Source organism: Ictalurus punctatus, unplaced genomic scaffold (genome assembly GCF_001660625.3).
Source record: "Ictalurus punctatus breed USDA103 unplaced genomic scaffold, Coco_2.0 Super-Scaffold_100046, whole genome shotgun sequence".
Lineage (NCBI taxonomy): Eukaryota > Metazoa > Chordata > Actinopteri > Siluriformes > Ictaluridae > Ictalurus > Ictalurus punctatus.
Window position 1 is genome coordinate 3,386,549 of NW_026521087.1, and position 25,897 is coordinate 3,412,445.

Sequence of the window (25,897 nt, forward strand, 5' to 3'; positions counted from 1 at the left end):
GCATGTAACACAGTCTACATACCGTAGAGCAGTGTTTTTCAACCACTGTGCTGTGGCACACTAGTGTGTCGTGAGAGATCTTCAGGCGTGCCTTGAGAAATTGTCCAATTTCACTTAGTCTTAAAATTCTTATTTATTAAAATTTATTCATTATTATCTGCAAATAATAAGCCATGGTTGAGTGTCTGTGCTGTAATATAGTGACTGGCAGAGTAATGTAATATTCATCTAGGTGGCAGCAGGTAATTGCCTCCTACCTTCTTAGAGACAAGAGAATTAGTGACGCATGCGACAGTTCGTGGTGGCAGTGATGGAGAAGTTTTTAAAAAGGAAACATGCAAACTCTGAACTGGGCCCTGGACAAGATTGTGACCCAGGTGAAGGGCCTAGTATGAGTGGTGGTAAAAAGAAAGCAAAGACGGTGAGCTCGAGGCAATACAGCGAAAGTTATCTTTCATTAGGATTTACTTTCACCAGTGATGAGAGGACCCCGACTCCATTATGCTTGGTGTGTGGCGAGAAGCTGTCCAATAGCGCCATGGTGCCAAGCAAGCTTAAACGCTATCTCCAAGTAAAACACCCGTCGCTTCAAAACAAGCCGATGGACTATCTTGTTTGCCTGCGTGAAAACACCGAAACAGGCAACATTAATGAGAAAAACCACAAAGGTAAATTACAAAGCCCTCAAAACTAGTTGCTGAACTTGTAGCTAAATGAAAAAAGTCCCACACTGTGGCAGAGACGTTAATACTACCTGCCCACAAAGACACTGTCAACGAGATGCTCGGCCCTGACGCGGTTAAAGACATATCTAAACTCCCGCTCTCAGATAACACAATCGCCAGACGTATTGATGACATGTCTACAGACATCGAAAGCCATGTTTTGGAAAAGATACGCATCAGTAGGAAATTTACGTTGCAACTTGAAGAGTCTACGGATATTCTCAGCTCTTGGCCAATGTGCGTTTTGTGGATGAGATGACATTAGAGAAAACTTCCTATTTTGTAAGGCACTGCCAGAAAAAACAACAGGAGAGGAAATTTTTTGGGTCAAATCGGAACATCTTGACCAGGGAGGACTTACGTGGGAAAATTGCACAAGTGTTTGCACTGATGGAGCTGCAGCCATGGTCGGGCACACCTAAGGCTTCGTTAGCAGAGTGAAGGAAAGAAACCCAGATCTTATTGTTACACATTGTTTTCTGCACCGTGACACCTTCGTTGCAAAGACTTTACCAGCAGAACTAGTTCCTGTGTTGGATGATGTTGTGCACATAGGGAACTTTGTAAAGACACGACCATTGAAAAGGTATATTTGCATCTTTGCGTGAGGAAATGTGAGCGGAGCATAAAGCCTTATTGCTCCATACGGAGGTCCGATGGTTGTAGCGTGACAAGTTGCTGGCCCGTGTGTATGAGCTGCGGGAGGAACTTAAAGTGTTTCTGACAAATGAGAGGTCTGATTACTCAAATCTGTTTGCAAGTGATGAGTGGTGTGCAAAGGTGGCATACCTGGCAGATATATTTCATCATCTGAATGAACCGAACACACGGATGCAAGGCCGAAATGAGAACCTGCTTACAAGCATGGATAAAATAAATGGATTCCATTTAAAGGTGCACCTCTGGCAACAACATGTGCAAAGTGGCAACCTTGAGATGTTCCCACTCACAGAGGAACGGCAAGATCACCCTGCTGCACTGTGCGAGGTAATAGGTAAACATCTGAAAACTCTTGAGGAGAAGTTGTGATTTTATTTCTCTTCAGCCTCCACTGAATGCCTTGACTGCTGTTGGAATGGACATGACTTTACAGGAGCAGGAGGAACTAACTGAACTGAAACAAGATCGTGGTTTAAAGCTAAGATTTGCTGAACTTCCTTTGGACAGTTTATGGTTGACTGCTGCCAAGGAATTCCTGATTCTGGCCAAAAAAGTTTTGACATTGCTCCCATTTTCCACAACATATGTGTGTGAGCTGAGCTTTTCAAGCCTAACTGCTATAAAAACTAAAAACAGAGAGAGGCTGCGAGCTGTTGAAGAAGAGCTTCGTGTATGCCTTTCTTCAATTCCTGCCAGGATATCGGCTTTGTTCATCTAAACAGGCCCAGGTTTCACACTGAGTGAGTATAAATAAATTGAGAAACTATATTGTAATTATATACACTGTATTAGGCTACAGAGTGCCATTCTGTAACATTTTTGGTTGGTGGTGTGCCACAAGATTTTTCCAATGTAAAAAATGTGCCATGGCTCAAAAAAGATTGAAAAACACTGCGTTACACTACACAATTTAAGAAGTTACACTTACTTCTGCTTCCATTGTAACACTTTTCAGTTTTGGAGCAACAACAACAAAAAAGTGTTGGAACAAAATAAATCTTATTTTCCATTCCAGGTTGCAGGTATTCATGGGTGCAATGCAACACTGTTCCACACACAAATAACTCTTTTGAATGTTTAAGTGACTAAAATAAGAAAGCGCTACCAGCATATCTGACAAAGATGACTCATGAACCAATTCTTTAATCACTAGCTGAAAATGACGTATTGAATTTACACAAACGTCAAATAACAAATACAAAATTCTACTTTCTCATGAATATGGTATAGTGCATTGCTTAATCAGCAGTTTTTCTTAGAAAGACAAGATATTTAAATTGAATGAATTTAATGAAACCACACATCAAGCTGTCTTTTCTAACAGAACATTAAATTTAGCATTAGCTCCCAGTTCCAGAACGTTCTAGCCAGACATTCAGGGGTTAATCCAAGTTACTCAAGGACGACGCAGAACTTAAAATAAAATAAATTGATAAATAGTAAAGAACGCCAAAGCTTACATATGGAGTATCAAAGGTCATTATCACAGGATCACTGGAATCAGGCACTAGGAGGAAATTCCAGGACAAATTAGGAAATACAATTAACTGACATTTGCAAATTCTTTGCAACTAAAAAGCTGTAATCATATACTATATAACTTTTTTTTTTTTTTTAAAGCATTTAAAGTATATAACATTAGCACCTTGTAATGTTATACTAGATGAAAAGTAAAGAATCCTGGAACATCTGAACATCCATAATCTGAAAATCTTGAACCTAGTGTCAATCGAGTCAATCCAATCTTTCTTGTGTGCGTTTAGCGGTATTCTGTCAGACCTCTTTCCTGGTGTGGGCATCCCCGAGCACGACTACGGCGCGCTTCAGTTGAACATCGAGGCAGCTCTATGCACCCGCTCCCTGCAGCCCTTCTCCAGCATGACCGCCAAGGTGATCCAGCTGTACGAGACCATGCTGGTGCACCAGGGCGTCTTGCTGGTGGGCCCTACAAGAGGCGGTAAGACCACGGCGTACCGTGCCCTCGCTGACGCACTGCACACCCTCCATGAGACAGAGGGCTGTGAGGTGAATCCCTTCTACAAGCCCATCGAGAACGACGTGCTCAACCCACAGTCAGTGAGCATGGACGAGCTGTATGGTGAAGACGACCCTCTCACACTGGAGTGGAGTGCCATCAAACCGTCCCTCGGCAGTGACACCGCCGACACGCACAAGTGGGTGGTGAGTGACGTACCTGTGGACGTGCCTGTGAATTGAGAAAATTACCGCCGTGTTGGACAACAACAAGACGCTCTGTCTGGCTAACGGTGAAAGGATCAAGCTCACACCTTCTATACACATGTTATTCGAGGTGTTATCCATCAGACACAGGTAGCACCGGTCCTAAAAACCATCACAAACAAGCACAAGCATGTCATTTCCAAGAAGATTTTTTTTTTACATTAAACGCGTTCCTGATGGAAAGGTCACACACGAACGTATCTTTAAGACTTCACACTTTCACGCCTATAATAAGCGATAAACGCATTCGAAGCATGTTATAAAGCCTCCGTAATGCATTATGCATAGTATTTAAATAAATATTATTATAATAACATGCACTACACTACATTATGAATTCTTAATGTATTGTTAACACGTCTTTACTGTGAGCGGGATGATGACCAGACGCAGACAGGCTCCCGGGTACTCATATCCGTAGACGTACTGATACAGAGCCATTCTGGCCACGCACTTATCCAGATCCACGTCCCAGTATTAGCACAGCTGCCTCTGCCAATCAAAGTTACTGCTCGAGTCCACCTACGTGAACACATACACAAAGACATGTGATATATATACGATCTCACTGTATACGAATTGGGCATTCTCGCTGACGATATAGCGTGGATAGTTTATAATGAGTGTGTTCATACTGTATAAACCTGGGAACTGATTTGCATATGCACTGCTGTCAGAGCTGCAGTTATTTTTAAAAGATTTATTAACAGCATCTGAACAATCAGATCTGACCATACCCATGATTCCCTTCGCTCTGAAGAGAAGGTGTGTAGCCATCTGTACCCTTTCATTGACGAGCTCGGTGACGATGTCTCTGGCGTGGACATCCACAGTAATGAGAGCTGTGATGATGCTCTGATGTATTTTGGGTAAGTTACCCTGAAGCAGAGTGGCCAACACATTCAGCCTCTGTATAAACACACACACACGCACAGAGTAATACCCGTACATTACCACATATTACACCATACACCATTATGTCATGTAATCAGAGAAGGAAATCTGAACTACAGTTCCCAGCAGCCACTGCATCACAGTCACATGACCACCTGCACCTGGATCACATTCCTGGTAAGCACTTGTGTATTTAGCCACAGTTTTCACTGCACTCTTTGTCTCACGTTTGTCTTTCTTTACCTTTGTCCCTGGTGCTGTGTTTTTCTCTTTGGTTTATGTTTAGTCTTTGCCACAGTGATTTGCCCCAATGTCAGTGTCTTTTGTATTTTGTTTAGTTCTTTATTAAACTTGAAAAATCTGCACTTGCATCCGTCTCAACCTCCATATCGTGACACAAAAATATAAATATAATATAATATTATATATAAAATGTGTGTGGGGGTATATATTAATAGAGAGAAAGGCATTTCTTCTCAGGGGATAGGGGAGTAATCAAAAGGAAGAAGGACCTGAGAGGGAACATGGACAAAATTAATGGAACTTTTTCCTGGTTCGGCCCTAAATTTGGGCCAGATTAAATTTCATCTGTACAAGTTGGACAATAGGGGAACATAGATCCAGTACCCTTAAACCCAATTAGAACTTCTATTCCAACCATTAAAACCATTTTTTATCTTGAAATCTAGGGGCTTACCCAAACAATAAACTCTAATCACCTAATTTTTAACCAATAAAAACTCCTTTTTCCAATATTGAAACTTAGGGGCCAACCCTAACCCTGAACTTAACCATCAGAAACAAATAATATGTTCTCTAAACTGATCCTCCAACCCCCAATAGTTAACCTCACCTAGAACGTCTTACATTTAGACAGATTTTTTTTTAAAGTCTTTAATTTATTTATTCATTTTCATATGGTTCATTTACATGTGATTCATTTACGTTGATTCATTTTCATGAGATTCATATTCAAGTGATACATTTTCATGTGATTCATTTACGTTGATTCATTTACATGTGATTAATTTTCATGAGATTCATGAAAATTATTTTTTTTTAAAGTGGCAGAATTCATTTTTAACACAATATATAGATTAAAAAAATGATATAATTTATTTTCCATTTTTTTATACAACTGATATTTTCTCATAGAATGTTAAATACATATAGAGAAATATATACAGAATGAAGGACAAGGTTTTGTGCCTGTGCCACCTCCCACACCAATGAGTGTTGGGTTGAGTCATCCCCTAACCTAACCCTGCCTGAGCCTTTTTATTAAAGGTGTTTAATTTAGTTTGATGTGGTTTAGTTTGTTAGAATGTGAATTTATCCGTTATATGTAGGCTAGCTAACTGCGTAGTTAACTAACGTTAGTCAGCTGACAAGAAAAATATCAGACTTTTTCCTCATCCCCTGCCTGTCCAAACCCTGCCTCCTCTACATCAGATGCCGACGATGTTGAGACCAACTCGACCAGTGAAAGTTCTCAAGTGACATTTGAGTCATCCCAGCCCGTTTCAATCGGTGTGCAATCTTTTACAGATGATGACAGCCAAGCGCAGCGAGTTGAGTCTTCTCCCGTCTCTGCAGCTCTCATCCCGACAAGACAGTTTAAATCAGCTTGGCTACAAGAGTTCGCCTGGTTACGTTATGACAAAGGGAAAATGTACTGCACCTTTTGTGCTAAAGCAGGACAAGATATTGCTGGTAAAACAGAGTTCATTACCAGTTCGAGTCATTTTAAAAAAGAAACCGTAAAGAAGTATGGAGACAGTACAAAACATGAGAACGCCAGGGATTGTGTCATTGCTAGGTCTGCCCCTCGTGCCACCCCAATCGTGAAAGCAGTGCAACGTGCTAGTGATAAAGTCGCTGAGAAAGAGATGAGGGAATTGAAAATAAAATTCAATGCAGCCTACATGACTCAGCCTGAATAAGCAGGAAATGAATAAAAAAGTGAAAAAAAGAAACAAATGACTGCACATTTAAGTATTTACGGTAATATGATTCAAGATGGGGGCAGCACTGCTACTGTTGGGCCCTTGAGCAAGCCCCTTAACCCTCTCTACTCCAGGGGTGCTGTATCATGGCTGACCCTGTGCTCTGACCCCAACTTCCTAACAACCTGGGATATGCAAAGAAAAGAATTTCATTGTGCTGTAATGTATATGTGATCAATAAAGACTCATTATTATTATTATATGACCTACTGAACATTGCACATATTGCACACTGTGTCTACTACTTTTATCTACTATCCACAGTCCAAAGGCTGTGGAGCTAGAAGGCTACGTGTGCAAATGACAAAAGATTTTAAAAAATAAAATAAAAAATGTATCAATACATGAAATTAGATTACACAATGTAGTTGAGGTTTACATGAATAAGCAGAAATGTAATCATGCTTATCTTTCCTATAGCACAATTGAAAAGCCCTCTCTAGATGAACAGATTTGTCAAATGAAACTTTTTCCTTCTTTTCCACTGCTACGGTAAACTAAAGAGTGGATATTCAAATGACACTGCTAAATATGACTAGCGGTAGCTACGTGTAGTAGTGCAAAATAGTCCATCAAGTGTATTAGCAGGTGTAGCCTATACACGAGTCCACTATTGGTCACATCGCAACTGAGAACATGCCCCAAATTCATTGCTTTAGTAGAATTTAATGGTAAGTGAAATGATAGTCACATTGTAATGTCCTTAGTATTTGTTCAGTCTACAGGTCCTCTAACACTCTGTTAAATGAATAAATGTAAATGTACTACAATGTAAATTTTGTTTTAAATCAATTAACGCAGAAATTACACACAATATTAAGTTGATGTAATTATCAACATTATTATGTCAACACCACTCATCAAAATAATGTGTACAACTTTAAATATTTAATTAATTCAATAAATTAGAATTTTTATCTTGCAAACGCACATTAAATTTAGATTGTGGGGGTTTGTTTTGTATAGCTCCGCTGTTAGAAAATACACGATGGTTGAATGTGAACATAAATGAGCAGAATGTAAGCTTGTGAAATAAATTCAACTTTATTGATTGCACTTTTGAGAAATTGGCATGACTTTGAATAAAAATTTACTGAAATAAATACTCTAAAACATTGATATACCCGAAGAAATGTTCAAAAAAAAAAAAAAAGTTTTTACATACCTTCTAAATAGGTCCCTTTAGGAGGTAAACGTTTTAAAGACGGTGTTTCATAAGCAACGCGCGTATTACATGCCTTCTAAACCTAACCCTTTAGGATGTAAAATAAAAATTTCTACAGTCCTTCAATGCTGTATGATGTCGTTGTTCTCTTTTACTGAAAGAAAGGTCAAAACCTTCGGAGTTATTCGTTGTGGAGACTGAAGTGACAATATGCCTGAAGAAAATGAAAATATGTATTACATATCCTACCTTCTAACCAGGTTAATTTAAGGGTGAAAAAACTTTTTTTAAAGACGGTGTTTTAAAAGAGTCGTGCATTTTGTTTAAACTATAAACAAGATTTCAGAAAATGGTTCGCCAACGAGGATACTTACACAGAACTGTCGCTAAATACATAAGCTTTCGTCTATGCTTCAACATCCCATGTCCCAGCAGTACATTTATGACCTCTGATGACCATGTGGGTGTGCGGGGGGTGAGTGTGAGAGTGAGAGAGCGAGAGAGAGAGAGAGAGACAGAGAGACAGACAGACACACACACATACACACACACAGGTGTTCTTTTGGGGGTTTTGCTGACCAGAATTCTTACAAATGTGTTTGTTAACGAATTAAAGGGAGTCATGTGTCTCAGTGTTAAAATAATGGTTAAGACGTTGTAGTTAAAACACAGAAGAAACTCTGCAACTATCTGCTACAATGTCTGCTCCGAGAAATCCTAATACCCTTAGAAGATTGCTGTGTATTCACCAACAAGAGGACCTGTTGAAATGAGAGAGGACCTGACTTTTGCTCCAAAAAAAAATAAAAAAAACCAAGAGGTTAGATTGACAAATTATTAATGAAGGTAATGTAAAGACGTTGTTGTTTAACCCTGAGCAGGGCTTCAACAGCTCCAAAGATCCTGTCTTAAGTCCGAGGGTTTAGTTAGGAGGTAGAAAAACATTTAAAGATGGTGTTTTAAAAGAAACAAGTGTTTCATCCTTAATGGTAAAAAAGAAAAATGGTTGCACTCCAATATGAAATAAAACGGTGGAGACACACTGAGTACACTTCTGTTCCACAGTCTAAAAGGATCCCAAAACTTCATGTAGTGTGAAAAATATATACACCCTCTGTGACTCTGTTACTTAAGGTTTAAACATTTTTATTTTGTGATGGCAGCAAGACAAAATGGTTGTGCATTTGGTATGTGGTGATTTTAGAATTAGGCCCCAAATGTCAAATATGTTTGTGTATGGTTTCGTCAGGCAAAGATCACGATGGTATGGAAAGAGTATACAAGAGTAATTGGGGTGATCTAATGCTTAGGACTTGTACAGTACTTCAACTCGGGAACGTCCCACCATGGCGTTCAGAGAGGCGTGATCTAAGGTACACGTATATATAATATAGATCAGATCTATATTAGAAGGCGGTGTGGTATAACGTGAATCAGCAATAAAGTTCTCAGCTTGAGTTGTTTTGTTTGCGCGTAAAGTATACAGACAGAGTAGATATTTCACTGATTATGTTAATGAAAAGGCTGTAGCTATTGTACAGGATTGTTGTGATTGTCGTGCAGCTCTTGTAAGATGCGGTAAGGAAATTTGTGAAATACAAACACAAAGAAGTGGTGGTTGCTTCGGATTAAGAAGAAAAAAATCTGCCAAATTGATACGAGTGTAATATAAACAAATGTTTGTGATGCCTGTGAAAGTCTTTCAAAAGTGAATCTGTAGGTAGTTTCCCTTCTGAAGACTGGAGCGAGTAAACACTCCTCAGGCACTGCAGAGTTTTTGTGGAGTGTGTGTACATTTTTGGACCAAGTGTGCCCTCTAGTAGCTGACGGGTTTCTCCCTTTCTCAGATTGTTTGCAGTTCCTCCGGTGTAAACTATAACACGTTAAAGACTTAACGATCCTTGCTATTCAGTAGACGTGTGCCAATAATCAATTCCTCAACGTATCACACTGTTTAACACGCACAACAAAAAAATAAAAAATCAATGAGTGTTCTTTTTGTACTCGGGAGCAGCAGGCGAGTCGTGGGTGGCAGGTGCGTTGTGCGTTAGCAGAGGGCTTGAGTCTGTAGATGGATCCAAAATGGTGGCTGAGTTTTCTGTATTATTAGGGAGCTCATCATGGTCAGGTTCTCTGGATTGGACAGGAGGACGTTTCAGCAGGTGAGGACGCCACGCTGAAGGTGATCCGTGTACAGGAGCAGTTAGGAGGGATAGATGTTGCAGTGGGATAGATTCCGCCAGTTTCTTATCGATGGAGGAATTCGAGGACGCTGCACGAGTCGCTCTGTAGAAGTGCTTGTCTCTTTGACCTGATTTTCCTGCATTGTAGGGAGCCGTGGTGGATGCGATGGTGGATTTGGAAGTACAAGATTGAGATTTTTCTGGTTCAGAAGCTGTATGTCCAATATCTGACTAGGTTTAGACTCGCCAGGTAGCGTGTAGGGGTTCGGAATGAGGGCTTGGTTTTTCTTCAGGCTCCCTCTCTTCTTCCTGAGGTTCGGCTCGGACTTCTCCTCAGGGATCGATGGGTACTGGACTATAATGGTGGGTTTCTGGCGGAGGTCTTGGTGTGTATGAGGCTCGGTGGCCATGATGGTGCGAGCACTGTGCATTCTCTGAGGGAGTTTGGGGCCGGGCTTGCCGTGCTTCTTCTTCCAGCGCTTCAGCTGCGTGCGTTGCTCATGTTCCACGTCCTGTGCCGATACCTGCAACTCCAGAACCTACAGCAAAAATCAGTCGCAAAAATGAACTGGAATAGAATGTCATTCTACTGTACTTAATGTGTTAGAATGGGCTTCATTACAACGTCATGTAAAAGACGATGATAAATATTTATGAACGCTAATTTTGTAGAAATACGAAGGTGATGATGGATAAAACATGCTTGATCACCATGGCATGGACTCGCATAGTTACAGTAATGACAGGAAATGTTACAGTAGTGAGAGACCCATCCTCCTCCTCCTCTCTGTTGTGTTACCTGGAGCACTAAGAAGCCCTCCTGCATGTATCTAGGCTCAATCGCTCTGAGGACCTCCATGGTCTCATACTGACCCGGACAGGCCTTGAGCTTATCCCGAGTACCCAGCATGGACGTCAACACCACCAAACCCACACAGAATATCATTTTCACTCCTACACAAAGAAAGAATGAGAGAGAGAATCAACACATAAAGAAAAGAAGGACAAGTGTGTGTTTGTGTCTGACCGTCACACAGGAACATGTCCCACACTCTGAGGACCGAGGCCCAGGGCAGAGTTCTGGAGAAGGCCCACATGAACCACTCCATCATGTAGAGCACCGGCTCGATCTTGTGCTTGTCCAGGTGCCGATACGCCACAGAACACACTCGCTTCACAGCGCATGCAGGATCTCTCCGTCCAGCTGAACCGCCTCCTGCACACATAACGGTTCACAATAAGCGATATAACTTGCTGTTAATAACACAAAACAACTGTTCTCTTACACAGAGAAGCCCTGTTTCTAATAATACACTGTGCAGTGCAGAAATCAGGGAGGAAGAAATAAAACACATAAAATTACAAAACAAAACTACAGCTCACACTAAAATACATAAACACACACTCACAATAATATAGAACATTAAACCTTAAAGAAAACACTAAGCAAAACTGCCTCATGAACACAGCAACACATACACACAAACACACAAACACAAGATGGCGGTGTTGAGTCGCCTCGTACAGCGGAGCAGGGTGGGGTTTGTAGCTCCGATATATAATTTCTAACAGAGCTTATGATCTGTGTGGCGTTACAAAACTAAATTACAGAGTGCGAATGTTTCCTCTACAAATTCAGACTGAACTGAACTACATTCGCTTCAGTCAGATTTCAGTTTTTCACTTTTTCACGCCTGCAATCCACGGATACACAACTATAGCCGTTTTAAAAACGTGCATTCAGTCCGGTTTCTCATTTCTACTGTACTTCTATATTCCAATTTATTTAACTAGGCCTGTAAAAAGAAAAAAAAACCCAAACACATGGCAAATTAAGCTTCTCAGCTTAATTTGATTGGTGAACAAATACAGTGATCTCAGTTGATCCTAAATGTTTCTTTCCCAACAAAATAGAAGGTTTAACAAATAAAAAAATGTAATTTCTCAGGAAGTTATTCAGTGAAGTAACAATTAACTATTTTGGCCCTTCAAAGCTATTCAGTGATGAATGTAGCCACCCTTCTTTTCAATAACCGCCATGAGCCTTCCATTGAATGTCAGTTTCTTGATCTGTTCATGATCCATTTTAGCTGAATGGAGCATTGTCCTGCATAAAGATCATGGTCTTCTTGAACGTTGCTGACTTCTTCCTGTACCATTGTTGAAGAAAGGATCTTCTACAAACTGGCAGTAGATTTGGGAGTTCATTTTCAGTCCATCTTTAACCAGACGGAAAAGGTCCATCTGCTCCATCTATAGTCACTCTTATTTCATTGGTCCATGAAACCTATAAGGAACGGTCTTCAGGTATTTCTTGGCCCAGTCATGATGCTTCAGCTTGTAAGTCTTATGCAGTGGCGGTTGTATTTCAGCCTTCCTTACTGTAGCCATGTCTCTGAGCACTTGCCACCTTGTATTTCTGGACACTCGTGGAAGGTTGCAGTTCTGAAACATGGTGGCAGTGCTGGCTAATGGGTTCTCTCACGTTTTATTCTTCTTAGTCTTTTGCAGTCAACTAGCGCCTTTTCTTCTCTGTGTTTTTTTGCCCCCTGTCGAGTATTCATCACAAAGCATTTTTCTTGGGAGGTCACACCTCAATAATTTTGCGATCGTCAGTGTGCTGCAGCCCCCTGATAGGCATTTTACAATTTCTGACCTTTTTTTTTTTTGACCCATTTTCCTGAATTGGAGAAGCTAATAATTATGCAAACCTTATATAGGATGTTAATCACTTTAAGGTGTAGTGTTTATATGTGGTGTTCTCCCAACAGGTTATTTTGTAGACCTTGATTTTGTTTGATAACGAGCTTTGCTTTCATTGGTTGGCTTAAAGGAGGGCGGGGTCACGAGTACTCTACTTTTTTCCCCTTCTTCGCACTCTTTTTGATTATACTGTTCTATCTGCTTTTCATGCACAAGTATGTCCCTGTACTATTAAGGGGAAAAATTGCATGTGCAAGGAGATGTACTACAAATATAATATATAATATAAACTTACACACATTTTTAACCAGACAACACCACAAGCTGTCAAAATGGCTGACGTGGCCAGTTTTATCCATGTTGGGCAGAAGGATAGACTGTTATCGTAACCATAGTGCAAAGTGTGAATGAGCGAGCAAAAAAACACTGATAAGACCGATTTGAAAACTTTCCAGGCTGATATTCTAATGAGCACGCTTGACCTTTGTTGATGTGAAACACTCAGCCTGCTATGGTACTTTTTGATGATATCTTTTCATGTGACAATACTGAAGAAATGACACTGTGCTACAATGTAAAGTAGTGAGTGTACAGCTTGTGGAACAGTGTAAATTTGCTGTCCCCTCAAAATAACTCAACACACAGCCATTAATGTCTAAACCGTTGGCAACAAAAGTGAGTACACCCCTAAGTGAAAATGTCATTTTACAGTTCAACAAACTCTCCTCCAGCCCCCCAGTGCTGAGCCGCCCACAGAAGACAACGTGGTGTAACCTGTGATACATCTCCCAGCCTGAAGAGGGAGCACTGCTCAATGCATACATGCTCTCAGTGGGGGGTGGGGGAGGGACATCTGCTTTGTGACTAAGTCAAACTTTCTGTGAATATTTAACCATTTGTCCTCATTCTCACTAATACGACTGTTTACAATATTATTCATATGAAGTTGGAAACTGTGCAGAGGTTTAATGTGTTTCTAATTGAAAGTACAAACTCTGAGACAAACTATTCATGCATTAGTGCTGCTCCAGCTTTTTAGTGTCCATCACACTTTTGTGTGAAAGCATCGCTGTGTGCACCGTTAATCCAGAGTCTGTGATTAGATTATCCACATCATGTTCAAATAAATATTTCTATAGTAAACGCTTTAGAGCGGGGAAGCCTTACTGTGGTCCTGTAAGACTACAGTCCAGTACAGTTTGGGAATTTTCCTGAATCACACCCGATTTAAGTCCTCGGGTCATTAGGTAGGAGTGTTAGATGAGAAATCATCACACTGTGCATGATCACAGGAATTCAGGACCAGAGCCAGGCTCCCCTGATTTATAAATTAATTGTTGATGACCTTAAAGTAATTCCCAGTGAAGATTTATCATCTTTTTACAAGCATCCTTTTCACATGTAAGAAAAATTGCAGTGATTTGTACATTTGTGCTCTGCATTTCTTTCAGAGCCGTGGGACTGAATTGTTGTGTATATAGGCAGTTTTTTTGTGCTCTGAAATTGACCGGACTTTTGAGAAGATAGCTGCTCATGGTTTAATTCACTTTTAAAAAGGGACTGACAATATGAAGTGAGCATACGTGTATAAAAAGGTGGTTGTGTTGAAGAAACCTTGTTGACCGATCTTTGCTAACTTGCTCTGTCTGTGTGTGTGTGTTTACTGGTACAATAGTGGTAGCAGATTTGCAGAGCCGAGCTTACAGTAAGGAAGACGCTGAAGTGTACTTGTTTGGAAGATGTAGAAACTCAAGTCTTACATGTTAGCACAAACATGTCTTTTTCCTTTATTAGGGAATTTGTACTTTTGGACATTTTTGAAAGATATCATGCTTGTGAAATGTGCTTTGCGTGTTATTCATGTTCAACTGGTTGTACTGGGCTTAGATTTGTGTCTTTTTGAATCATTTACGCTCTATGGCACCTTTTACGGTTTTGCTGTATGGGCTGTGTTCCAATTGATCTGTGTTTGATCATTTCCTCCCTTCGCTCAAACGTTGTATTTGAGAAGGCCTTCTTAGTAGAACGGTTGTTTTCCTCAGCTTTGGATTTAGCTGAGGGCCGAGAGGTTTTTGGAGTTTGAAGAGGAGGCGATAAAAGATTTGGAACACAGCCCTGTTTTCCTTTCCGAGGTTCCCCGGCTTTTTTCCGTCACCCGTCACCTCCTAACCGAGCTCAATTCTGCTGCAGCTTTTTAGCCACAAGCTGCTGGTGCTTGACTTCTGAGGCCTTATCCTGTTAAGCGGCCGCACTATGGCAAAAAGGAGAGTTCAGTATGCCGACTGTATGAGCTTCAGTTGAATGTGTATGTGGTCGAACTCTTGGTAGGACAGTCCAGTATATTACAGACGAACACAGACGAAAACATCCACAAGGCTTCTACTAAATATTGTTGAATGTCCGCTCGCATGCAACTCTCCAACAGTGTCACGTCCTATCGAGAGTTTCAGTCGATGTTTATAATCTAACACAATGGGATTTTTTTTTACTCTGGTGTAATTTTCTTGACCATTTTAACGCAGCATCTCTGGTGTTACTTTCGTCAAAAATGTAGAACACCAGAGACGAGGCAATGACGACGTGATCTCGTTCCTTCGTGTGTTTTTGCCTCAGATTCTGGCGACTGTTCAGACTCGGTTTGTAGCGAAATTTCAAATCCACAAATGCCTTGAACAACGTACATTTTCAACAATCCGTTTAAATCGACTGGTCCATTTCCGCTGCACGGTGGATTTGAAGGGTGCACTGTGATCAGTGTGGCGACGTCTGGGAATCGAGTTTCTGAAAAGGCCACGAGTTGGAGGTTACAATTAGTTTCTAAGGACATCTGGGCTCTTGGTGTCTTTTGGATAGGAACTGCAAAACTTTTTCTATAAGGGTGAAAACAGATGCATGCTTAGATTCTTTATCTGTAGACAGTTTATCTTGCTTACTACATTGACATATGAAGTTTGGACGGGTTCTGTAGAAAGAGATTAACATTAAGGGGGAAAAAAACAATGTAAAAATAAAATACTGAAAGTGAATTTGTCCTGGATTGTTTTATTTATTATTTTCCATTGGGATGTCAAAAGCTTCTTCAACTTGGCCACAAATCTAACAAAGTCAGGTACATTGTCAAGTATTGCCCCAAAATACCTCTATGGTAGATAGATGTGCTCACTGATCACTTGTACATGTGCTCATTCATACAATTATCCAATCAGCCAATCATATGGCAACACCACAATGTACAACATCAAGCAGGATCAGATGAAGAGCTTCAGTCAATATTCACATCAAACACCAGAATGTAATCCAGTGATTTTATCCGTGGCATGGTTGTAGATTCTAAATGGTCTGGTTTGAGTATTCCAGAAACTTCGGCTCTCCTAGGATTTCCACACACACACTTGTGTGAAAAACATCCGGTAAGTGGCAGTTCTCGGGGTGGAAACACCTTGTTGACGAAAGGAGAATGGCCAGACTGGGTCAAGTTAATAGGACGGCCATGGTAACATCAAATAAGCTCTCTTTACATACATGGTGAGCAGAAAAGCATCTCAGGATGCACAGCATGCCAAACCTTGAGAACAGTAGAAAACCTCATTGATCCAAGATCCATTTTGAAGTATTAAAGATTTATAAAATGTGACACTAGGTTACTTCTCTATAGTTAAAAAAAATTGCAAACAGGAATGTGTGTGTGTGTGTGTGTGTGTGTCCGCTTCATACTCATCCACTCCCTACTTGTGCCTGAGTGTATTCATTGAGTAAAGACAGTGTGTGCTCTTAAATGTATGTATGTGTGTGTGTGCGCGTGTGTGTATTTAGACAGCAGTGTGAAGTGGTGTACCACTATGTGAGGAGGGAGAAGTATGCTCTGAGGATGAGGAGATGGAGCAGGATGACGTGGCCTCTCTCTGGAGCTCCTCCACGTTCTTCACGCAAAAACAATAACTCTCTCAGATTCTGATGGAGCGGCATCTACATAATCAACAAAGCACACAAACATCAGTTTCGTTCTGGGACACCGATTTTCTAAATCATTCCATTCGCTTTCTATTTATTTATGTAGCATTATTAAAAGATCAATCATCAAGCCGGTGTAACCTTAATCTTTATCGCTAGCTGCTCCTGAAGTGTTTTGGAAATCGTTTCAGCCACGTCATGTTCACTCACCGTCCACTTTATTAGGAACACCTGTACGTTCATGTAGTTTTCTAACCAGCCAATCATGAAATATACAGGAATATAGAGGAATCACAAGAAAACTCCATTTCAACACACTTAAAAAAAAATAATCTCACAATGTTGGATTTGAGTTTGTAATGCAGTGAGCACAACCAAGGAGTGCATTTTAAAAAGAAAACTACAATGTTGTTGAAGACTGAAACCTGTACCTACAAACTAGAACTGAAAATGGAACCACTGAAGAGTCAACAGTGTCAGAGATCCTCGTGTGTCCAGTTCCACTGTGTACGGCACTTTTTATGCTTACCGACCCATTACTCCAGCTTTTGTGTTTTTTTTAGCTTTGTGCTGATAGAAATGGTTTTGTTTTTTTAAAGCAAACTTGGTGTTAAAACCCAGAAACATCTAGAAATAAAAAGTGACATTCATCATGTGTCTGAAGTGACACTGTTCAGTTATACAAGTAACTGGGTATTTTGGTATATATTGGAAACACTATTTTTGAGCATTTCCCCAGAATTTCATAGAGTGTGGTTTGCAGTATAAGCACCTGTGGTCTCATGCGTGGGTTCCAACGCACATAATAACCCACCCAGAGCTCCAGATGTGTGAGACTGGCCAGTGGATACAGCACCTGGTTTTTACAGTCCACATAGAACGGGTTAGTGAAGTCCTCCGGCTGACTGTTAACGTAGGACCACAGTGACTGTTTTACCCTGTACTTCCTAAAAACAAAAGAGAGAGAGAGACAGAGAGAGAAGTCATAAGACACTTAGACAAATTCCTTTCCATTCAGAAAAATCAGACAGGCTGGAAAGCCTCCGCCCATTAGTGGAGAAATGTGGAGCGTACCTTTTCCATTCTCTCTTGCTCACTGCTGTAGAGGAATGTACCAAACAGGCAGCTGTAGGGGCGATCCAGGATGGGGATGAGAAAAAGCTCTTTGAACTCAGTGTATAGTAAGATGCTTAAATGCGGATCTGCACAATAGTGCCTGAACAGATAATCAGTCTTTTGTTCAGTACGGAAATTATATTTAATTCTTACAATTAGAGTCCTCTTCAAAAGTATTGGAACATCAAGGCCAATTCACTTGCTTTTGCTGTATACTGAAGACATTTGGGTTTGAGATAAAAGACGAATATGAGACGATAGATCAGAATTTCAGCTTTCATTTCCTCATATTTACATCTAGACGTGTTACACAGCTTAAAATATGGCAGCTTTTTTGAAGCCATCCTATTCATTAACTGTTCAAAAATACTGGAACGAGTGACTGATGTTTTTTTCTTGCTGGCCAGGTGTACCTCGTTAAATGGACTTTAAACAATGAATAGCTCTGAATGTCTTCTCTTGGTTTGAGCCCTGGGTTTCACCTGTGGAGACAGCATTTGTTGTTAAAAAGAATAAACCGACATGAAGACCAGAGAGCTGTCTATGGGAGAAAAGCAAGCCATTTTGAAGCTGCGAAAAGAGGAAAAACCGGTCTGAACCATTGCACAAACATGGGGCATAGCCAAAGAACAATTTGGAATGTCCTGAAAAAGAGAGTTAGTTCTCATTATGATCTCTTACTTTATAACATTAAAATAAAACAATAGTTCCCTCACAAGCCTCTCTTTTTTCCCCCTAACTCTTGAAATTAATAAGACTTGCAATGTTACTGAGAAACTGGAAAGTGCAATGTCCTCTCTGCCGTGACACTGGAGACTACTTCCATAAAACTTCCATAAATAGATAACTTATAAATCTTAACTAGATCACAATGATCATACGTCTTTTTCTTTAAGTGACATGTTTATAATATGTTTACGATTAAGCTTAGAATATGTATTGCGTACGCCATACTAGACCCTGTCAATGAGCTGTTACTATAGGAACGAGAACGAGCACATCACTATAAAGCTGTAATTTCCCTTGCAGCTGGAATCAGAATCTTGCTGTTCCAGAAATGTCTCCAACGCCTTCTGACCAATCAGATTGGAGAATTCAACAGTGTTGTGGTGTAAAGCATCAGTAGCTGACCTGTCTCATCATCTGCCACACACAGTCGATGAACTGCACAAAGAGAGGGGATCGTTCCGAGTTGGCGTGATTCTCATCTCCAAGGCCGACACGCTGAGAAACACACAGAGAGAGAAAGATGGGGTTAAATATACATGCGTTCACGCACCCACACACAGCCACGCCCTCACTGCTCATACGCACCGAGGTCAGCTTGTGTCCGAAGCTGATCCACTCCTTCTCGATCAGTACCTGGAACTTGTGTCCGAAGCTGAATCTAACTGATATCTGATATTAAATTATTGTGAATTATCTATATTTTACACTTTATTACCCCATATCTATCTAATATATATATATATATATATATAGAGTAAATCGTGCACATCGGAGCAACTTCATCCCGACCATTGCCTGCCTTCAGGGGTGCTAAGGAGCTCCTCGACCATGCCCATGCCCAATGTAAGTTACATTTTCACTGGTGCTGGCGCGTCTACCGAGTTTTGGGAGTTTTCAGCCATGTTTAGGCCCTTAAAAACGACAAGAATGCATGAAATAAACAATAAACACCAGAAAATCAATAGGGCCCTGCACCTCCGGTGCATGCGCCCTCCGGTGGTCACCGGAAGCGCTGCACCTTCGGTGCTCTGCCCCAATAATAAACAGCAGATCCAATAGGGCTTTGCAGCAGCGGTGCTCGGGCCCTAAAAAGCAGAATAAAGCACCAACAGAAGACACAGAAGCACAAAAGCAGGTAAGGATAATTACAGAAATGGTTACATTACAGAGATCCCCACAATGTGATCCATGACCACAGTAACATGACAAGAAGCTTCACCTCAGACCAGTCACCAATTGTTGTAGGAAGGTGAAAGTGGCTGCCTTAAAATATTTTTACCTCAAAGTGATTTGTAGCGCGCGCGCACACACACACACACACACACACACGGTGGAAAGGGTGTAGCAAAAATCATGCAACTATTGTGGGAAAAAGAGGGGGAAAAAACCCTGATACTTTGTACCTGATGCATCATCTTTTATAATTGTGATTAATGGTCCGTTAGAGAAGAAAAAATTCAGTTCCATTCTTTGATTACTTATTTGGCATACAGTGAATATTCACACTTTAAGGCCATGTGGAACAATTTCCAAAATGCATTTAAATGGGGTAAATTGTGTACATTGAACCGAGAGTACTAGACATGTTTGCTAAAAGCAACACAAAGGCTTTATTCACACTGCAGGAATTTTATATTGTGTGTTTAGATTTTTTCTTTTAGACAGACTGTTCAACTGCAAATTTGTTCTGGTGAATGACAGGCATTCAAAATCTTTCTGCAGAACTCTGTTGAATATTCTGTACATCAGAGATGTACAGAGATTCACTTCAACAAAACATTTCACATTTATAGAGTTCTGTCTACGGTCATCAAGTAATCACATTTATAAGTTTATTTATTACCTCTCCCCTCTGTTGGCTCAAATATAGCCTATTACCCAAAAACACTTAAAATTCAACATAGAAGCCAACACTCACATCTACCTCTGAGCCCAGTTGGAGATAGAAAAAAAAGACACCAGCCGTGAGTGAGAAGAAGCAAGGGTCCAGATTTATTGTTCCGTTCCACCACACGAGATCCACACCGATGAGAATTCTCAGAAGTGATGAGCTTAAGCTCCTGCATATCCTCCATACTGTCCTGCATATCCTACTATTCTGTTTTTTTAGAGAGTTTCTCTATTACTATAAGATTATTAAAGTTATTCATGTGTGTGTATGTTGTGTCTACTTGCCCGCCCTTGACTGTACGAGCGTGTGTGTGTGTGTGTGTGTGTATTAGCACTCCTCAGCTCAGCTCGTATACCTCTTTTTGACTTTTTTGACTACTACTGCTCTTAAAGATCTTTAAAGTGTAATTCCAATTTGTCAATGTCCGCCTAATCCCGCTTCTATGTGTCTAGGTGCCCATCTTTTCTTCTTCTCCCCTTTGCTGGATGCTAGGTCTCCCTTATGTTTATTTTATGACATTTTTTATCCACAACACCTCCCTGATGGATATTTACACCCCCCGTTGCCTCAGCAGAGGAAAAACCATCATTGAGGACAGCTCTCACCCTGGCTCTGATCTGTTGCCCTCAGGGAGACGTTACAGGTGCATCAGAACAAGGACTAATAGATTCAAGAATAGTTTTTTCCCCAAAAGCTATAATCATTCTAAACACACACATGTACTGATTTCACAGTATAGGTATATAGTGTCTCAGAACTGTGCATTTTATAGTACCCCCCACTTAACCATAGTTAAGAGCCAAATCTCCACCATTCTGAAAACATAAAGTACGTATTCATGTGTAAACAAACATGTGTTTTAAAATAAATGAACATTAGAACAGATTTACTTGTCTCTGACTGAACAAAGCAGGCCATATTAAACTGGGTTAAATATACAAATCCACACAGTTCACCAGTCCAATAGAATCTGTACAACACGTTAGCAATACTTCTGCTCTGTTTAGACCCAGAAAATATAAAATACTTACTTTAGTATGAAATTTCTGTCAAGTGTCTACCATGGGGTCGGGATTTACGGTCTGTGAACACGTGCTGATTACACGTGCAGGAAAAGCAACCCACACGTGCAACCCTGACCGAGTGAGAACGACTCAAACGATTCAAGAAGAGGATTCTGAATCGGTTCATTTAAAGAATCATTACCAAAGCCGCTTATCTTACTTCGATGGTTTGATAACAACAGCCCGTCTTACAGAGTGCTGCAGGAATGAGTCGTGAAACCCAGAAACGATTCAGCGTATTAGCACTTCCGTCAATGGGGTTTTGGGTTAAATGCCGGAAATAAGGTCTGTGGTGAACACAAGCTCAAGATGTTTTCACGTTTATCTCGACACACAGCCTAGTGAGAGACTTTTTATTATTTTAAGGTACATTTCCTGAAGAAAATGTGAGTGGTGCTTGCCGTGGCAAAATTCAGATCGGGTGCCAATACTTTTGAGAACTGCCCGTGAAGGGCGCCAATAGTTTTGAGAGCCGGACGCATAGGGCGCCAATAGATTTGACAGCCGGACGCATAGGGCGCCAACAGATTTGAGAGCTGGCCGCCAAAAGATTTGAGAGGCGGCCGCGCAGGGCGCCAATACTTTTGAGAGGCGGAGATCTAAAAATAGTAGTGCTACACAAGCTTGGTTGCAGTCGTGTTGATTAAGGAAAGCTACAAGGTTACAGATGTGAGGTTCTGACCTTTACGGTACAGTGAGGATGAGCAGAACATCTACACAGCATGGAACTGTGAATAGACTCAGTGTCTGTGGACTCGTGTACACACAGTTTGGTGAGATTATGCTACAGGAACAGTCAAAATACACCATGGCCTTGAATGTTTTGGCCCCGTCGTAAACACTGAACAATCACAACTACTCTGTTGAGAGCGAGAAATTACCTCACAGAGTGCTGCGTGTTGACGTCCATTTTATATAGTTACTGTTTCTGATAGAAAATCGATCTCCCTCGCGCTCTCTCAATACTGCACTGTAACAGTGTGGGACAGAGACCCAAACAGCAAGGTGAAAATGATCTCTCTGCAAAACATGCGTAAAAGTCGTTTAAACAGATTACACAGGGTCTCTTTCTCCTGCAAGGGGTATGTCAACTTCAGACCAGAACTATATACCCACCCAGCTACCAACACGCACACACACGCGCGCGCACACACACTAATTCAGCCACTTAAAAACAGGAAGAACTTTTATAAACAATTAAAAATAGACTATAATATGAACATTTTATATACCCACCCAGCTACCAACACACACGCGCGCGCACACACGCGTGCACACACACTAATTCAGCCACTTAAAAACAGCAAGGACTTTTATAAACAATTAAAAATAGACTATAATATGAACATTTTAACAAATTAATAAATAGCGCAAAAAACACAGCAGTTAAAACACTGTAAATACCCTCCTTTATCAAAAGTCTGCTCTTGCACCCACACTCTCGCTCTGATGCCAGCTGGAGCCGCCTCTTCATGGTCCCCTCGACCTCCATCTCTGCAGCTTTAGCCGTGAGGAGGTTTCTATGAACTGCAGCTTTGGAATAAAGCAACACATATCGTACAGTCATTATGAATCTTAAGCATTAATTACACTTATACCACGGTCAGTGTGAATACTGGATTCTGATTGGCTGGAAGGTGTGCATTATACAGTGAGGGAAAAAAGTATTTGTTTCCCCTGCTGAAATGATCCGTCTATAATTTTAATGGTAGTTGTATTTGAACAGTGAGAGACAGAATAACAAAAAAAATCCAGAAAAACGCATGTCAAAAATTAAAAAATAAAAGACACCTGGGAGCCAGAAATCTTTCTGATTGAGAGGGGGTCAAATACTTTTACCTCATTAAAATGCAAATTAATTTATAACATTTTTGACGTGCGTTTTTCTGGATTTTTTTGTTGTTATTCTGTCTCTCACTGTTCAAATAAATCTACCATTAAAGTTATAGACGGATCATTTCTTTGTCAGTGGGCAAACGTACAGAATCAGCAGGGGATCAAATACTTTTTTCCCCTCACTGTAACTGTTTATTGCACAGGGAATTCCAGCCAGTTTGATCACCGTGATCATTCCTAAATCTTATCACACTACTTTATCTCTGTGTCTGATTTACTTCAGACAAAATTCCAGATCTAACCACCTAACTTATGGAAATTAAAGTTTATTTTAAACTACTTTTTTCTTTCCAGTTTCATTTTTATTGAACATTTCTCCTGAACACGTCTACATGTCAACTGAACATCACCTTTTCTCTTCTCTCCTCCCCTCCCTTTCCCAAGGAAAACAAATTGAGCAACACACAGCAGTAAACATTCACAGGTTTTTCTTCTTTTTTCACTAACAAAGGAAAACAAAATTAAAAATGCAGAAAACCCGCCCCCCGCCTCATCATGGATACCCAATAACTGTCGCTGGTTATAAAGATATTGTAAAATCCAACAACAGGCACAAATATTTAAGTGGGAAGTGTCTAACTCCATAAAGTATACAATAAAGGGATGCCCTTTATAAAAAAAACTTGTCCGTACAACCATTCATCCTATATGTTATTTTCTCGAGTTTCAGAAAAAACATCACGCCCTTTAGCCGCTGGGAGATAGATGGGTATTTAGCAGACTTCCACTGCAACAGTAGGGAACGTCTTGCTATAAGGGATGTGAAAGCAAAAACATCCTTTTGTATCAAGCTCAATGGAACTGAGGCATCAGGAATCCCAAATACAGCAATCAATGGACAAGGATTTAAATCTACCCTGAGAATAGTGGACATGATGGTAAAAAAACAGTCCAAAAACCATGGAGATCTGGGCAGAAGAAAAACCTATGGCCAAGATGACAGGGAGAGCCATGGCATTTATCACACTTGTCCTCTACGTCCGGATACATCACAGAAAGTCTCGACTTGGACAGATGGACTCTGTGTAAAACTTTGAACTGGATGAGTCCAAGACGAGCACAGGAAGTGGTAGACTGTACCCTCCCTATAGCACGTTCCCAACACCCCTCAGTTATCTGTACTCCTAACTCCGTTTCCCACACATTCCTAACTTTGTTACACGACTCACTACCTAACGCCAGAATGAAATCATAAATCCTAGAAATCATTCCTCTCTGATGTGGATTGTTTGAAAACAAGCTTTCCCAAGCCTGTTCAGGAGGCGCAGAGGGGAAATCAGGAAAACATCTAGAAACGAAATTCCGAATTTGAAAATACCGAAAAAAAATGAGTCACAGGGAGGTCATAAGTGTATGCCAGATTGGCAAAGCTATCGAACACACCTTCGTGATACAGATTTCTAACTTGTTCAATACCCTTGTCATCCCACACTGAGAATGTGGAGTCCAAACACGATGGAGGAAATAGATGGTTGTTGACTAAAGGACACAAAGAGGATGCACCTACAAATTTAAAGCGCCGTCTAAATTGATACTAAGTCCTAAGTCCTAAGTGTTGAGGACAACTAGATTACCAGTATATAGGGAGAGTTTTGTAGGTAGAGAGGAATAAAGTAAAGCAGGTAAAGAGGATTCCCTACATGACAATAGTTCCAATTTAGACCAAGAAGATCCAGGAGATTTAACCCAGTAGCAGAGTTTATGGATGTGCGCAGCCCAGTAATAGAATTGAAAATTGGGTAATGCAAGTCCTCCACTAAGTCTACATTTCTGCAATAATTTACTAACCCTTGGTGGCTTCCCTCCCCAAATAAAAGTACTAATTATCTTAGCCAATGAATCGAAGAATGATTTTGGCAGAGAAAGAGGCACTTGCTGGAACAAGAAAAGAAACTTCGGTAATATATTCATTTTGACGACATTGATCCTGACAATTAGAGAAAGGGGTAAGTTACCCAAATCTGAATGTTAGATTTAACCTTTGAGATAAGGGGAGTGAAGTTAGCTGATGAAAGATTAGATAGAGAACGTGTCACGTTGATACCTAGGTATTTAAACCCTTACTGACTAAATCGAAACGGTAAATCTGACTGTTGGAGAGAAAATGCTGCAGTATTGACAGGAAAACAGTCGCTTTTATCCAAATTTAATTTATAACCAGAGACAACACCGAAGGATTCCAGAACAGCCAAGACAGCTGGCATAGAGGCAACAGGATCGGTTACATACAATAACAAATCATCAGCATATAGCGACAATTTGTATTCTACACCGTATAGAACTATTCCTTTAAACAAGGGAGAAGATCTTAATGCGATAGACAGAGGTACGATAGTGACAGCAAAAAGCAGAGGGGATAAAGGACAACCTTGACGAGATCGTTTGTCTGAACCCTGGCATTAGGGGTTGAGTAAAGGAGGCTAATCCAAGAAATAAACTCATCCCCAAATCCGAACTTCCTCAAGACTGCAAACAAATACTCCCACTCAACCCTATCAAATGCTTTTTTCAGCATCTAATGAAATCACAATCTCAGGAAGCACTGCCGAATGCTTTGAATAAATTATATTAAAGAGCGTACGGGTATTGAAAAACATCTGACGTCCCTTTATAAAACCCTTCTGCTCTTCACATATAATATAAGGGATAATGTCCTCTAAACGAGATGCCATT

At 40.5% G+C, this 25,897-nt stretch overlaps 2 protein-coding genes across 4 annotated transcripts in view; both read right to left on the reverse strand.

Moving 5' to 3' along the window:
* LOC108262635 (TBC1 domain family member 10A) overlaps positions 1–25,897 on the reverse strand; it is a 182,809-nt gene that overhangs the window by 153,978 nt on the left and 2,934 nt on the right. The window lies entirely within an intron of this gene.
* Positions 8,821–18,952, reverse strand: LOC128630092 (TBC1 domain family member 10A). Of its 3 annotated transcripts, XM_053678653.1 has the most exons (8): positions 18,776–18,952; positions 18,058–18,126; positions 17,603–17,654; positions 17,301–17,475; positions 16,413–16,543; positions 10,902–11,090; positions 10,674–10,828; positions 8,821–10,413 (listed from the first exon to the last, which is right to left on the reverse strand). In XM_053678653.1, exons 6-8 carry the CDS (start codon positions 10,984–10,986, stop codon positions 9,895–9,897), a joined length of 759 nt encoding a protein of 252 aa, XP_053534628.1. In that variant the 5' UTR covers positions 10,987–11,090; positions 16,413–16,543; positions 17,301–17,475; positions 17,603–17,654; positions 18,058–18,126; positions 18,776–18,952; the 3' UTR covers positions 8,821–9,894. The 3 variants fall into 3 exon arrangements, with proteins under 3 accessions (XP_053534628.1, XP_053534629.1, XP_053534630.1); XM_053678654.1 differs by lacking the exons at positions 17,301–17,475; positions 17,603–17,654; positions 18,058–18,126; positions 18,776–18,952 and adding an exon at positions 16,670–17,294; XM_053678655.1 differs by lacking the exons at positions 16,413–16,543; positions 17,301–17,475; positions 17,603–17,654; positions 18,058–18,126; positions 18,776–18,952 and having other exon boundaries at positions 10,925–10,965.